This window comes from Saccoglossus kowalevskii, chromosome 2 (genome assembly GCF_978046115.1).
Source record: "Saccoglossus kowalevskii chromosome 2, keSacKowa6.1, whole genome shotgun sequence".
NCBI classification, from domain to species: domain Eukaryota; kingdom Metazoa; phylum Hemichordata; class Enteropneusta; family Harrimaniidae; genus Saccoglossus; species Saccoglossus kowalevskii.
In genome coordinates, this window is record NC_140642.1 from 23,477,475 (window position 1) to 23,493,275 (window position 15,801).

The 15,801-nt window shown below is 34.9% G+C and overlaps 1 protein-coding gene and 2 long non-coding RNA genes across 3 annotated transcripts; 1 reads left to right on the top strand and 2 right to left on the bottom strand.

Moving 5' to 3' along the window:
- Positions 1–4,206: 4,206 nt before the first annotated feature.
- LOC146748606 (uncharacterized) lies at positions 4,207–5,133 on the bottom strand. The gene is made up of 2 exons (XR_014931351.1): positions 4,871–5,133; positions 4,207–4,380 (listed from the first exon to the last, which is right to left on the bottom strand). It is a non-coding gene; the product is annotated as an uncharacterized LOC146748606 (long non-coding RNA).
- Positions 5,134–6,049: 916 nt separating this feature from the next.
- On the top strand, positions 6,050–7,136 carry LOC146748607 (uncharacterized). The gene is made up of 2 exons (XR_014931359.1): positions 6,050–6,198; positions 6,963–7,136. It is a non-coding gene; the product is annotated as an uncharacterized LOC146748607 (long non-coding RNA).
- A 3,051-nt stretch (positions 7,137–10,187) lies between these two features.
- Positions 10,188–14,101, bottom strand: LOC146748608 (protein SPEC3-like). Its single transcript, XM_085505406.1, has 3 exons — positions 13,975–14,101; positions 12,514–12,693; positions 10,188–10,318 (listed from the first exon to the last, which is right to left on the bottom strand). The coding sequence occupies exons 1-3, from the start codon at positions 14,099–14,101 to the stop codon at positions 10,188–10,190; spliced, it is 438 nt and encodes a 145-aa protein (XP_085361532.1).
- Between the last annotated feature and the right edge of the window lie 1,700 nt (positions 14,102–15,801).

Sequence of the window (15,801 nt, forward strand, 5' to 3'; positions counted from 1 at the left end):
TAGTCACCAATGTTATGTGAGATGATATGATGGAAAGAGTGGACATCAATGTTATGTGAGATGATATGATGGAAAGAGTGGACATCAATGTTGTGTGAGATGATATGATGGAAAGAGTGGACATCAATGTTGTGTGAGATGATATGATGGAAAGAGTGGACATCAATGTTGTGTGAAATGATATGATGGAAAGAGTGGTCACCAAGGTTGTCAGTTGATGTGGTCACCAATGTTGTGTCAAAATAAGATTAAAGGATTGTTCCCATTGTATTCCAGCTCCCTCAAGGGTACTTTGCAGAGAAATGTAATAAAAACCTCAAAACATCCTGTGGTTCTTTTTGCTATGTACATTGAAAACATTTCTTGTACTAGTATGACAATTAAATGCTCATCATTTATATTCTTCTTTTTGTACAAAAGTGTGTTCCAGTTCTACACTATGAGCTATATATCTTGGACTGCAAGACACTTAACATGCATATATGTGTCTACAATGTCTATGCTCCCATGAACATAGACAAAGTGAGGGGAATCTGACAAAGGGTCCAGCCAGGGTACCTTCATACCAAGGTACCTACATCTTAAATGTCAAGGCAATTGGGCTGGTAGTTTTCAAGAAGTCAAAAATGCAATTGATGATAAACGATGACAGACAATCACCCATATGAACCGTGTAATAAAGAATATGTTATAAAATTATAAAGGTTATTTTCCTGGGCATATCTATATCACATATCAACCATATACCAAATTAGGGGGAATTCTGTCCATGAACTTTTTAGATACTGAGAAGTTTGTCAATGCATGACTGAAACACATTTTTGGTCATCTTGAATTGGATCATGAAACAAATGCATAACAAGTGCAGTCCGATATACTATGTGTGAAGTTTAAACTTCAATCACAGGTTGTCAAACTGATCAATCAAGTCTTGTCAGATATATGGATCCAGTTGGCCATTTTGAACTCTATCCAAAAATTAAAATGATGTACATCAAGATCCCATTGTGTTCTATGTATATACCAAGTTCAAATCAAATCTATGAGATCTGGTTTCAGAATGATGGAATTTTTGACTTAAAATGGCTGCCATATGTCTGATATAATAATAGTATAACTTTATTACTCAACTCTTTTTGGTTTCTTTTGATATCACTTTCTTTAAATATGAATTTCCTTTCCTTCTTATACAATTCACAATCTAGGATGAAGTGAATTTCATATTGTGCTCGGTTAGCGCAATTTCCTTACATGATGTAATTTCTTGAGTGTTGATTTTGTATTTCATATTTGTTAGTGACCTGTTACTTACTAATGTTTTTGTTATGTTTAAGTTCAATCTTTCACAATAATATATGTATGATATATGTGTTAAGTTTGAACTTGATTGGTCCAAGCATTGTAAGATATGGCTGGATATGGCTGGACACACACATGAACACACAATAGTCAATTCATAAGTCCCCATCAGATTCATTTCAAAATATCATCAGTTTCAATCAACTTGATCAAAATGTTATGATACAAACAAAATTAATTAAACTCAACAAAATATTTATTATCTATTCAGACAATCGATTGTGTTATGTACCAAGCTTCAACCCATTGGAGCAAACCGTTATGATACAGAATGAACAAGCGGAAAATAGTTAATTAGATTAATTAGAAGCTAGCTGTTATCATATATCAGGTCCACACAAACAGTAACTATTTACCAAGTTTCAATACAATTGTGCAAACAAATACATATATAAAAATATACAGTAAACAGCCTAAAGTGGACTATTATTCAAATTACCTAATTAACATGCATAGATTTGTATCAAAATGTAATTCTGGTGTTTATGATATAGTAGCTGTATGCCAAGTTTCAGTCTAATCCAACAAGTGGTTCTTGAAATATCACTGGAACAAGATTTGACACAGACACACATATGGATATACAAACAAATGTATGGACTGGTTTTAGTAAGACATTACAAGTTTCAACTGTGAGTTGCAAACCACAAACAGGAGCCACAAACAAAAATCCAAATGGTAATTTGAAAAAAATTCAGAAAACTTGAGAAAATACTTTTCCGCCCCATCTTAACTTTGGAACCTCTCAAAAGTATGTACAATTTTCGAACAGCCTATATCTGTGAAAAGATTCAACTCAAAAATAGAACAGGACCCATCAGCAAACCAATATTTGCGAATTAGGGCCAGACTGGGTTTGTTCGGTGAGTGTAATCCAATGCTTACATTGGATTTTGGTAAGGTGAGTATGATTGATTGTTGTAATGTAACTATGACTGATTGTTGTAAGGTGAGTATGACTGATTGTTGTAAGGTAAGTATGACTGATCGTTGTAAGGTTAGTATGACTGACTGTTGTAAGGTTAGTATGACTGATTGTTGTAATGTAACTATGACTGATTGTTGTAAGGTAAGTATGACTGATTGTTGTAAGGTAAGTATGGCTGATCGTTGTAAGGTTAGTATGACTGACTGTTGTAAGGTTAGTAAAGTCCTATTATAAACCGCGGTTTATATTACAATGTATCAATTTAAAAATTGGGATCAAAAGCTCAAGTTCGGGGTGCGGTTTCTATTACGTACATATTGCAATCACTAAATGGGCGTGGTCATTTTTTGTCCACAACACATGCACAAAACAAACAATACACCGTACAATCTCTTGAATAGGCGTCGGGGAAGAGTGAAAGGCCTTATTTTGGTTCTAAAATAGGCGTTACGAAATGTTGAAAAATTACAGTCAATCAAAAAAAAATTCTATATGATACAAAAAATACTCAGTATTTTTAACGTAATATGCATTTATTTTTTTTAATTTTCTTGGTAACGAAAAGTATATTCTAACAGAAGTTTCAAATAAAAACACGAATGCACTGCTTAGTAGCAAATGATCACATAACGGTAGCTCGATCCGGCCACAGGGGCTTGTCGACTGAGCGCGAAAGCCCCTTGGCCATGCTGCTGGTCACAAGTGAATAACTTACTTGTTTTCGAAGTGTTGATATTGGTGATTATTATTTAGTAGTGATTACAATAACGCACGAAAAATAAGTTCGTTGAATTGTTATAAAATGCAAGTAAAATTCAACTTAGTTTCCCCGTAAGCGAATGATTTCAGTCACATGTAAACAGCCGATACGATATCCGCCATGCTTTTGAATGCTCGCGTGACGTATTATTGACCGGATGGGTCAAGTCGCTAATTAACCAATCAAAATGCTGGATGGTGCCCACGTGTCTAAATTACATAGCTCATTTAAATATGTTAATGACAGTTCAGCGACCTCATGGTGAACGCAACACGGAAGAGATTTACCGATAATGTAGTGCGATCTTTTGCCTTTGATTTCCATGGGAAAACGGCATGATTTTTTTTTTAAATCAAGAAATTATTTGTTTTCGAAAGATAAATTGTTCTTCAATGCTCAGTTTAACACTTTTACGGTGATAAAAGCTCATTGTCTAAAACTTACGAAACACAGACGTATTCAGAAAGAGTATTGACAGAGGTCGCCGCCAGAACAAAAGCAGTTTCATTGCCTGTCTGACATCTTATCACCGCTGAACAATAAATAGGTGTGAATATTTTTAGGCATGTTGTCGAAACAAAGAATAGGATTAGGAACAATGCCGTTTTGGAACAGCTGGTTGAAACAATGAAGTTAGTCACGGTCTTGTTGAATTGGGGGTGCGGTTAGTAATAGGTACTTTTCAAGTTTTCAATTTTTGTTAAGAACTCTTTAACCCCGAAGCCGGAATTGGGGGTGCGGTTACTATTACGTATGCGGTTTATATTAGGACTTTAACGGTATGACTGATTGTTGTAATGTAAGTATGACTGATGTAATGTAACTATGACTGATTGTTGTAAGGTAAGTCAATCTGATTAAAATCTGATGTAGTGTGCGGGCTTTAATTATTTTAGCTATAAACTTATTTTAATTTTATTTTTCATTACTTTTGTTATTAATGCCCTTTTTATTTATTATTTTACTTTGATTTTTTTAAAATTCCGCCCTACCTACATCTGATCCGACGCCTATGTAAGTCCCGTTCAAATCTCGCGTAAGTAACAGCCAATCACAGACCCCCTTTTATACAGGCTGTCGGTTGCTTACTTTTCAGTGTATACGGGCAATCTATCTATACATTATATTTTGCCCACTTGAATAAACCATTAATAGAAAATTGCTAGTATATTTTTATTTGCAAAAGAAATTCCACAGCATTTTACAATTTTTGTCATTACATTGAATATGTTTTTCACTTCCAACAAATGTGTACACTTCCAGATACATCTTCGCCAGCCAAGGTTCGTTCATTCAGTCATCGCTTCAATTTTACATCACTGAGCATAATTATCTAGAATGGAAGCAAAAAAATAAGTAAATCGTAATGATTAGAACACTGTAAACAGCTATAGTAAACAATGCAAACTGATTTTAAATTGTATAGCGGTCACCGGCCCACGGCATCGACGCAGAAAATTGGAGCAAAATAATATTTCCTGATCAAATGCGATGTGTTCCAAATAAAAAAAATATTTTATTCCAGTCCAAATCAGCTCAATTACTTTAATAAAGAGTTATTGTATAATGTACAAAACATTGATACAATTTGATGAATATTTACAGCTACGGCTTCAATACCGGAGACGATTTTGGCCCGATCGTCAACAAAACATCACCTGTCTCCAGGGCAGGCGACTGAAAAAAGACACCGGTGTTCGGTCGAACCGGTGGAAACAAAATCGTCACTCCCAGAATAACTATGCAAAATAAGGATCGAACCATTCGAGCCACAATATTAACATAAAAATGACTTTCGTTGCATTTTACAATGATAAACTTACCGAAAAAGCCGTGTCATTCCCCGGGTGTCATTCTCGGTCGCTAACGTCTGTATAATCCGCCATTTTATTTGAGTCTGTTTGCTACCTGACGTCATCATGTGCACTATAGAAGGAGGTCTGTGATTCGTTGACTAAAATCGTCGATAGTGGGTCTCGTTGAAATCTCGTTACATAGGCATCGGCTCAGATGTAGGTAGGGCGGAATTAAAAAAAAATCACAAAATCAAAATCAAAGTAAAATAATAAAATAAAAGGGCATTAATAACAAATATAATAAAAAATAAAATAAAAATAAGTTTATAGCCAAAATAATTAAAGCCCGTACACTACATCAGATTTTAATCAGATTGTAAGGTAAGTATGACTGATCGTTGTAAGGTTAGTATGACTGACTGTTGTAAGGTTAGTATGACTGATTGTTGTAATGTAACTATGACTGATTGTTGTAAGGTAAGTATGGCTGATCGTTGTAAGGTTAGTATGACTGACTGTTGTAAGGTTAGTATCAATCTGATTAAAATCTGATGTAGTGTACGGGCTTTAATTATTTTGGCTATAAACTTATTTTTATTTTATTTTTTATTATATTTGTTATTAATGCCCTTTTATTTTATTATTTTACTTTGATTTTGATTTTGTGATTTTTTTTTAATTCCGCCCTACCTACATCTGAGCCGATGCCTATGTAACGAGATTTCAACGAGACCCACTATCGACGATTTTAGTCAACGAATCACAGACCTCCTTCTATAGTGCACATGATGACGTCAGGTAGCAAACAGACTCAAATAAAATGGCGGATTATACAGACGTTAGCGACCGAGAATGACACCCGGGGAATGACACGGCTTTTTCGGTAAGTTTATCATTGTAAAATGCAACGAAAGTCATTTTTATGTTAATATTGTGGCTCGAATGGTTCGATCCTTATTTTGCATAGTTATTCTGGGAGTGACGATTTTGTTTCCACCGGTTCGACCCAATCTGATTAAAATCTGATGTAGTGTACGGGCTTTAATTATTTGGCTATAAACTTATTTTAATTTTATGTTTTATTACTGTTGTTATTAATGCCTTTTTATTTTATTATTTTACTTTGATTTTGATTTTAAGATTTTTTTAAAATTCCGCCCTACATACATCTGAGCCGATGCCTATGTAACGAGATTTCAACGAGACCCACTGTCGACGATTTTAGTCAACGAATCACAGACCTTCTTCTATAGCGCACATAATGACGTCACTGGGCAGAGTCAGGTGGCAAACACACTCAAACATAAAATGGCGGATTATACCGACGTTAGGACCGAGGAGAACACGGCTTTTCGGTAAGTTTATCATTGTCAAATGCAACGAAAGTCATTTTTTTATGTATATATTGTGGCTCGAATGGTTCGAGTTTAGATCTTTATTTTGCGTAGTTATTCTGGGAGTGACGATTTTGTTTCCACCGGTTCGACCGAACACCAGTGTCTTTTTCCAGTCGCCTGTATAAAAGGGGGCCTGTGATTGGCTGTTACTTACGCGAGATTTGAACGGGACTTACGTAGGCGTCGGATCAGATGTATGTAGGGCGGAATTAAAAAAAATCAAAATCAAAGTAAAATAATAAAATAAAAAGGCATTAATAACAAAAGTAATAAAAAATAAAATTAAAATAAGTTTATAGCCAAAATAATTAAAGCCCGTACACTACATCAGATTTTAATCAGATTGCGGTTCGACCGAACACCGGTGTCTTTTTTCAGTCGCCTGCCCTGGAGACAGGTGATGTTTTGTTGACGATCGGGCCAAAATCGTCTCCGGTATTGAAGCCGTAGCTGTAAATATTCATCAAATTGTATCAATGTTTTGTACATTATACAATAACTCTTTATTAAAGTAATTGAGCTGATTTGGACTGGAATAAAATATTTTTTTTATTTGGAACACATCGCATTTGATCAGGAAATATTATTTTGCTCCAATTTTCTGCGTCGATGCCGTGGGCCGGTGACCGCTATACAATTTAAAATCAGTTTGCATTGTTTACTATAGCTGTTTACAGTGTTCTAATCATTACGATTTACTTATTTTTTTGCTTCCATTCTAGATAATTATGCTCAGTGATGTAAAATTGAAGCGATGACTGAATGAACGAACCTTGGCTGGCGAAGATGTATCTGGAAGTGTACACATTTGTTGGAAGTGAAAAACATATTCAATGTAATGACAAAAATTGTAAAATGCTGTGGAATTTCTTTTGCAAATAAAAATATACTAGCAATTTTCTATTAATGGTTTATTCAAGTGGGCAAAATATAATGTATAGATAGATTGCCCGTATACACTGAAAAGTAAGCAACCGACAGCCTGTATAAAAGGGGGTCTGTGATTGGCTGTTACTTACGCGAGATTTGAACGGGACTTACATAGGCGTCGGATCAGATGTAGGTAGGGCGGAATTTTAAAAAAATCAAAGTAAAATAATAAATAAAAAGGGCATTAATAACAAAAGTAATGAAAAATAAAATTAAAATAAGTTTATAGCTAAAATAATTAAAGCCCGCACACTACATCAGATTTTAATCAGATTGGGTTAGTATGACTGATTGTTGTAATGTAAGTATGACTGATGTAATGTAACTATGACTGATTGTTGTAAGGTAAGTATGACTGATTGTTGTAATGTAACTATGACTGATTGTTGTAAGGTAAGTATGACTGATTGTTGTAATGTAACTGTGACTGATTGTTGTAAAGTAAGTATGACTGATTGTTGTAATGTAACTATGACTGATTGTTGTAAGGTAAGTATGACTGATTTTTGTAAGGTAAGTATGACTGATTGTTGTAAGGTAAGTATGACTGATTGTTGTAATGTAACTATGACTGATTGTTGTAAGGTAAGTATGACTGATTGTTGTAATGTAACTATGACTGATTGTTGTAAGGTAAGTATGACTGATTGTTGTAATGTAACTATGACTGATTGTTGTAAGGTAAGTATGACTGATTGTTGTAATGTAACTATGACTGATTGTTGTAAGGTAAGTATGACTGATTGTTGTAATGTAACTATGACTGATTGTTGTAAGGTAAGTATGACTGATTGTTGTAATGTAACTATGACTGATTGTTGTAAGGTAAGTATGACTGATTGTTGTAAGGTAAGTATGACTGATTGTTGTAAGGTAAGTATGACTGATTGTTGTAAGGTAAGTATGACTGATTGTTGTAAGGTTAGTATGACTGACTGTTGTAAGGTTAGTATGACTGACTGTTGTAATGTAACTATGACTGATTGTTGTAAGGTAAGTATGGCTGATCGTTGTAAGGTTAGTATGACTGACTGTTGTAAGGTTAGTATGACTGATTGTTGTAATGTAAGTATGACTGATGTAATGTAACTATGACTGATTGTTGTAAGGTAAGTATGACTGATTGTTGTAATGTAACTATGACTGATTGTTGTAAGGTAAGTATGACTGATTGTTGTAATGTAACTGTGACTGATTGTTGTAAAGTAAGTATGACTGATTGTTGTAATGTAACTATGACTGATTGTTGTAAGGTAAGTATGACTGATTTTTGTAAGGTAAGTATGACTGATTGTTGTAAGGTAAGTATGACTGATTGTTGTAATGTAACTATGACTGATTGTTGTAAGGTAAGTATGACTGATTGTTGTAATGTAACTATGACTGATTGTTGTAAGGTAAGTATGACTGATTGTTGTAATGTAACTATGACTGATTGTTGTAAGGTAAGTATGACTGATTGTTGTAATGTAACTATGACTGATTGTTGTAAGGTAAGTATGACTGATTGTTGTAATGTAACTATGACTGATTGTTGTAAGGTGGTAAGTATGACTGATTGTTGTAATGTAACTATGACTGATTGTTGTAAGGTAAGTATGACTGATTGTTGTAAGGTAAGTATGACTGATTGTTGTAAGGTAAGTATGACTGATTGTTGTAAGGTAAGTATGACTGATTGTTGTAAGGTAAGTGTGACTGATGTTCAATATAGTGCATAATATTGCAGATAACATTCTCAACAACACACATCCCACTCCAATCCAAGCTTGAATGAGATTAGCACTGCACACTGATAATAGCCAAGCAACTAGAGACAGCTTTGTCAAAACAACTGATTTCATCTACACATTCACAAATGCTCTTTTATTTCAAAATATCAGTCTTTCAGTACAAACATTCCTAAAATTACAAATAATGTTATAAAAACTGAACAAAAATGCTTTTCCAGTATATAAAATGTAACAAATTTTTTTGAGATTAAATACAATTTCATGCATTAAAAATTGATGAAATTTCTAAAGAAACGATGGTTTATAAAAATACAACATCAATAAAAAAAACATGGTATTCTGAAAATACCAAAGGCACTGAGAGTTGTTGGGAGTCACAGAGTTGTTTGTTTGAATAGGTTTTTACAAAATAAATTTATATTAAAAAGCCTTATTTCAATTAGACAGGTATATGGTTTACCACCAGATTAATTTAAATTGATTATTATAAAGTTTTAGGGACGACGTCAAAAGATCGATGTCGGATAAAAAACTTATTTCCTTTAGTTTGGGGGTGGGGGGTTTTGACCTCAAAAAGTTTCCATCCTACAAAAACGATTTTATTTTTCAATGAAGTCAAAAAAAATCTTGGAGTATTTGTAGTTCGTTTTTTTCTATCCAATCATGGACAGAAATATCCGAAAAAGAAAAAAAAACATCCAAGACGAGAAAATGCTTTGGTTCGAGTGTAAATCTGTGCGTCAAATGCATTTGTAAAATCTTTTTACACCCACTCGACAACCAACTGCTACGCAATACTACTGTCCGATTATCAATTTGTATTTAATGGTGAATGTAGTCTGACGCCATGACCAATATTTATCAATTAAGTTTCAGTGGGGGGTAGGGGGGGTTGGGAAAATAATAAAGGAATTAAGTTTTTTATCCGACATCGATCTTTTGACGTCGACCCTTATATTTGCTCATAGATAATTCAATATTATTGAAGAGATAACATGGTTAGAATAATTTTTGATCATGAACCAACCAGATCCCTGTTCATTGTTAGAGACTGGTGGGTTGTGGGTTCAAACTTCACTCTTGACCAACTTTTCCAATAGTTGAGGAAGTTTTCAATACAAACATCAGTATACTAGTTTAACAAACGTATGCGCAATTTACAATAGTTGTGTGGAGATTTAAAATAGCAGTTTACAAAACTGAGTGTGCTAATAAAATGCTGGTTTATTGACTGTTGTTATGACAAAGCCAAGGGAACTTTTTCTGTACACAAGAGTACAATATCTATTCAACCTGTGGTGGCTGCTGTTGATCAGGAGGATATTCCTGCATTACAGAAGATTCTACAACCACTGTCGGAGGTGCTGCTGCAGTTGTTGTGACAACAGTTGTGCCTGTGCCACTATGGTAATCAGCTGAAATAAATATACAAGCATTTGAGATTAACCACATGTGACCATTTGGGAAATGATTTGAAAATCATTTGTGACTATTTGGTGAATGATTTTAAAACCACCAGTGACTATTTGGTGAATGGTTTGAAAACCACCAATGACTATTTGGTGAATGGTTTGAAAACCACCTGTGACTATTTGGTGAATGGTTTGAAAAACTACCTGTGACTATTTGGTGAATAATTTTAAAACCACCTATGACTATTTGGTGAATGGTTTGAAAACCACCTGTGACTATTTTGTTAATGATTTGAAAACCACCTGTGACTATTTGGTGAATGGTTTGAAAACCACCTATGACTATTTGGTGAATAATTTTAAAACCACCTGTGACTATTTGTGAAATGATTTGAAAATCATTTGTGACTATTTGGTGAATGGTTTGAAAACCACCTATGACTATTTGGTGAATAATTTTAAAACAACCTATGACTATTTGGTGAATGATTTGAAAACCACCTATGACTATTTGGTGAATGGTTTGAAAACCACCTGTGACTATTTGGTGAATAATTTGAAAACCACCTATGACAATTGGTGAATGATTTGAAAACCACCTATGACTATTTGGTGAATGGTTTGAAAAACCACCTGTGACTATTTGGTGAATGATTTTAAAACCACCTATGACTATTTGGTGAATGGTTTGAAAACCACCTGTGACTATTTGGTGAATGATTTTAAAACCACATGTGACTATTTGGTGAATGGTTTAAAAACCACCTGTGACTATTTGGTGAATGATTTTAAAACCACCTATGACTATTTGGTGAATAATTTGAAAACCACCTATGACTATTTGGTGAATGGTTTGAAAACCACCTGTGACTATTTGGTGAATAATTTGAAAACCACCTATGACAATTGGTGAATGATTTGAAAACCACCTATGACTATTTGGTGAATGGTTTGAAAAACCACCTGTGACTATTTGGTGAATGATTTTAAAACCACCTATGACAATTTGGTGAATGGTTTGAAAACCACCTGTGACTATTTGGTGAATGATTTTAAAACCACATGTGACTATTTGGTGAATGGTTTAAAAACCACCTGTGACTATTTGGTGAATGATTTTAAAACCACCTATGACTATTTGGTGAATAATTTGAAAACCACCTATGACTATTTGGTGAATGGTTTGAAAACCACCTGTGACTATTTGGTGAATGATTTTAAAACCACATGTGACTATTTGGTGAATGGTTTAAAAACCACCTGTGACTATTTGGTGAATGATTTTAAAACCACCTATGACTATTTGGTGAATAATTTGAAAACCACCTATGACTATTTGGTGAATGATGTGAAAACCACCTATGACTATTGGGTGAATAATTTTAAAACCACCTATGACTATTTGTGAAATGATTTGAAAATCATTTGTGACTATTTGGTGAATGGTTTGAACACCACCTATGACTATTTGGTGAATGGTTTGAAAACCACCTGTGACTATTTGGTGAATGGTTTGAAAACCACCTGTGACTATTTGTGAAATGATTTGAAAATCATTTGTGACTATTTGGTGAATGGTTTGAAAACCACCTATGACTATTTGGTGAATAATTTTAAAACCACCTATGACTATTGGTGAATGATTTGAAAACCACCTATGACTATTGGTGAATGATTTTAAAACCACCTATGACTATTTGGTGAATGGTTTGAAAACCACCTGTGACTATTTGGTGAATGATTTTAAAACCACATGTGACTATTTGGTGAATGGTTTAAAAACCACCTGTGACTATTTGGTGAATGATTTGAAAACCACCTATGACTATTTGGTGAATGATTTGAAAACCACCTATGACTATTTGGTGAATGATTTGAAAACCACCTGTGACTATTTGGGAAATAATTTTGAAAACCACCTATAGCTATTCAGTGAATAATTTGGAAAACCACCTGCAACTATTCGATGAATAAAACTAGCTGTGGCTATTTGCTGAACAATTTGGATAACCACCTATGACTATTTAGTCAATAATTTGAAAACCACTTGTGGCTATTTACTGAATGAGTTGAAAACCATCTGTGACTATTTGGTGAATGATTTGGAAACGCACCATATACTTGATTAGTAATTGGAATTCTACTAATTGTGATGGAGGATGACTTTTTAGATATAATTATACATGTAGTGTACTTACCTGACATTGCAATAAAAGCAGCACACCAAATCCAGCTCCAGATCCAACCAATAATAATAATTGAAAGCACAAGTTGTAATAATCCAATCAAAAAATTTAAACAACATGTGCCAAATTTGCCTGCTCCATCTTGTCCAGGGTTACCACAACAGAATACAAAGAAGCCAGCTAGAATTGTTCCTGAATAAAAATGTAACTTTTATTTTACTACAATACCACCAAAAGGATATAGTATGGTGAAAACTAAGCATTGTCAATGACATAAAGACAGAACACATTGTCTTGTCTCAAAATATGAAGTTGGATAGCAACAACCTTAAAAGTAAGTCTCTGACACACACACAACTACAAAACATAACACTTTTACAAAAGTGATTAATATAGTGTAAACAAACAAAGAAATCAATAGTTTCATTTTTCTATTTTTTGTGCAGTTGACCCATACATTGTTTTGTTTAATTGAGTTTCAAAATAAGCTTTAGTGCTTATGAATATTTCATAATTAACAAGTCATTGTCAATGACACGTCCCCGTTCCGTTCAAATTTGAGTGACATATACATTCAAAGCAGATCATGACCGAAATGCACCTGCATATGTACAACACAACACAACACGCTTTGCCCACATAATAGTCCCAATTCCCAATAAAACTCTAGTCTTTATGAATACTACTAAGGATGCAAAAAAAAATTCTCAAATATATTTGGTCTATCACTCCAAATTTGTATTTCATATAATACTATGTATAATAATGGCCAATCTTTTCACAAAGTATCAGAAAATTCCTAAAACTTCGATAAAAAGGGAAACAGGGAAAATGAACAACGATGAGGTTAGCCCTGCGTACAGTGCTATGTGTAAGGGGACGCGTTCGGTTGATAGATGTCCCCACCACATCTATCTATGGGGACATCTATCAACCGAACGCGTTCCCGTACACACAGCACTGTACGCAGGGCTACGATGACGTCTGACGTCTGACGTCTTTTCAAATTGGCAGTGGAAGCTGGGTGAAACACGATTGGTTTTTTGACGTAATACACAGATCATTTGTTTACTTTGTTTACGACTGGTTTGGTCTGAAACGAACATGGTTTCGGTAAGAATATCAATCACCCGGATGCGCTGTGGTCGAGAACGGTATCCTAGCAACAGCGATCATAATATTGAATCTAGAAAATGGTCACAGAAAGTTTAAATTTGTAAGTTGTTCAATGAAAATAGTGTTTTTTTGTTTAAGCGAAGTCTTCAAGTTATTTATATTTATTGTATGTCGTCTTGGTTCGGGTACATCCCTAGATAAAATAAATCACAATCTCACTCAGAGTCACCATTAAAACCACGCGTCAACGCTGATAGATTTTTCAAGTTTCAAGCAAACAAGTCAGATCATAATGTTCACAGACAAATTATGAGTATATGCAATTCTACAAACTACTGAACTACCATACAAACTTACCAAAGCCAGGAATGAATATATTAAATACACAAGCCACCGCAGCGCCGGCAATATGAAGTGCTGGGATTGCTGCACGACAACAATTTGGTTGTCTCTCGGTGACAACGACTGTGGTAGTTGTAGCCATTCTGAGAAGTCAAAGATGTCTCAAATGAGAAAACGTTGGTCCATATGTGGGTTAACTTGCAGTAATGTTGTTCTAATGTCACAAACTTCCTAATTTGTGCGATTGAACGCCGGGGAAATTGACCTACGAACTATCTTCCCTGCTTTCGCGCGCGCGTAATTCTAGTAGATCACTTCGTACCTTGTCCTAGGGTATCTCAGCTAATAACAAGGTACGATCCTTCAGTTGACATGGCAAGAATGATATTTTAAAAAATCATTTGCTCAAAAAAAATCAGTGAAATATAGACGAGTAAATTTATTTTTGTCACATTTGTATTCATGATAATTTATAAATAATCATTTGAAAATAAAGACAACATTTATGAGTTAAAACACAATCGTGCACTTGAAGCGTTTTTCGAAAGTTGAACATAGCGCCCTCAACCCTGAATGTGTTCGGTAAGGCAATTCTCGTGACAGACAGTCACTTTCGCTGGTTCCCGGCGTCCTAATATTTACACTTGAGGCGGCCAAATAGTCACTGTGATGAGAGTATGCAGTAGTATGCAGTCTTGAAGTCGTCGGCAAATATCGGTACATTTTTCAAATAATGAAACGTAGTTTCGCGTGTTTTCGTCCGCCTGTGTGCTACTCTTTTGGACATTTCACCAAGCAAAATGATAATAGTGCGCTGCAAAAACGTTTTGTGCGCGCCATGTTCCAAAGAGTAGATCAACACTCTAATATCCTTATCAACGGGATTGTGGTACGCAAGGTGTTCAACAAAATAACATGTTACTCCGGCTTCCAGCAACTGCAGACATCATAAAGTTTACTTTCACTGCTGTAGGCCCCTCACAGCAGGTACAGTCACGAAAGAAAACTCAAACTATGGTGAAACCTAAAATGTACAAGCGAAGTCACTTGGAGGCTGAGAATAAATCAATGATAATATATTATTATAGATGAACGAATCTGAAAAAAATAAATTTATAAAAATAGTACTGATCCATTTATTTCGATTTTCAGGCATGTGACTGTAATAGCAAGTAGCTGTCAAAGAACCTGACTACGGATACACCTGATTACGGATCTTTGATATGAACATGACAAATTCAGCAACCCGACCTGAAGTCAGTCTCAATTAAAGCACCCCGATTAAACTTGAAAACAGCTTGAACAAACTCGCATGTATTTACAATAGCCTGTTCATCTCCTTTATCATTTGCCCAGTATAGCTGTGTGGCGCGGATCGCGTGGACGGGTTTCATGTTCTCTGCACGTAATAAGCTCGGTTATTAAGCATCCTTTTTTGGGGATGCCCGGTGGCCGAGGGGAAGACGTGTAGTGGCGTGAAGCTAGGCGATTAGGTGCCGTACGCGAGCGCCGTTTCGAGTCACGCACGCAGTACGTGTTTACTATAATTAGACATAGTCTTTACCTTGCCGTTTATTCGGTGTTATTTGCTTGGTTTAAATCAAGGCCATTTGAATGATCATTGGCTACCTTTGACCCGAAGAAAAAAAAATATAACACTATCTATGAGCTCTACATCTTTTCATACATGCCACATGAAGTATACTTTTATTGTGAGCGTTGGAGGCGCTACAACACCTGCGGTAACCATAGTCACATACATTGACGGAAATGTGTATGATTTGTTGTGGGAAAATTGTCGCAACTACAATAAACCACGGGCATAGATGTCAAAATTGTGAA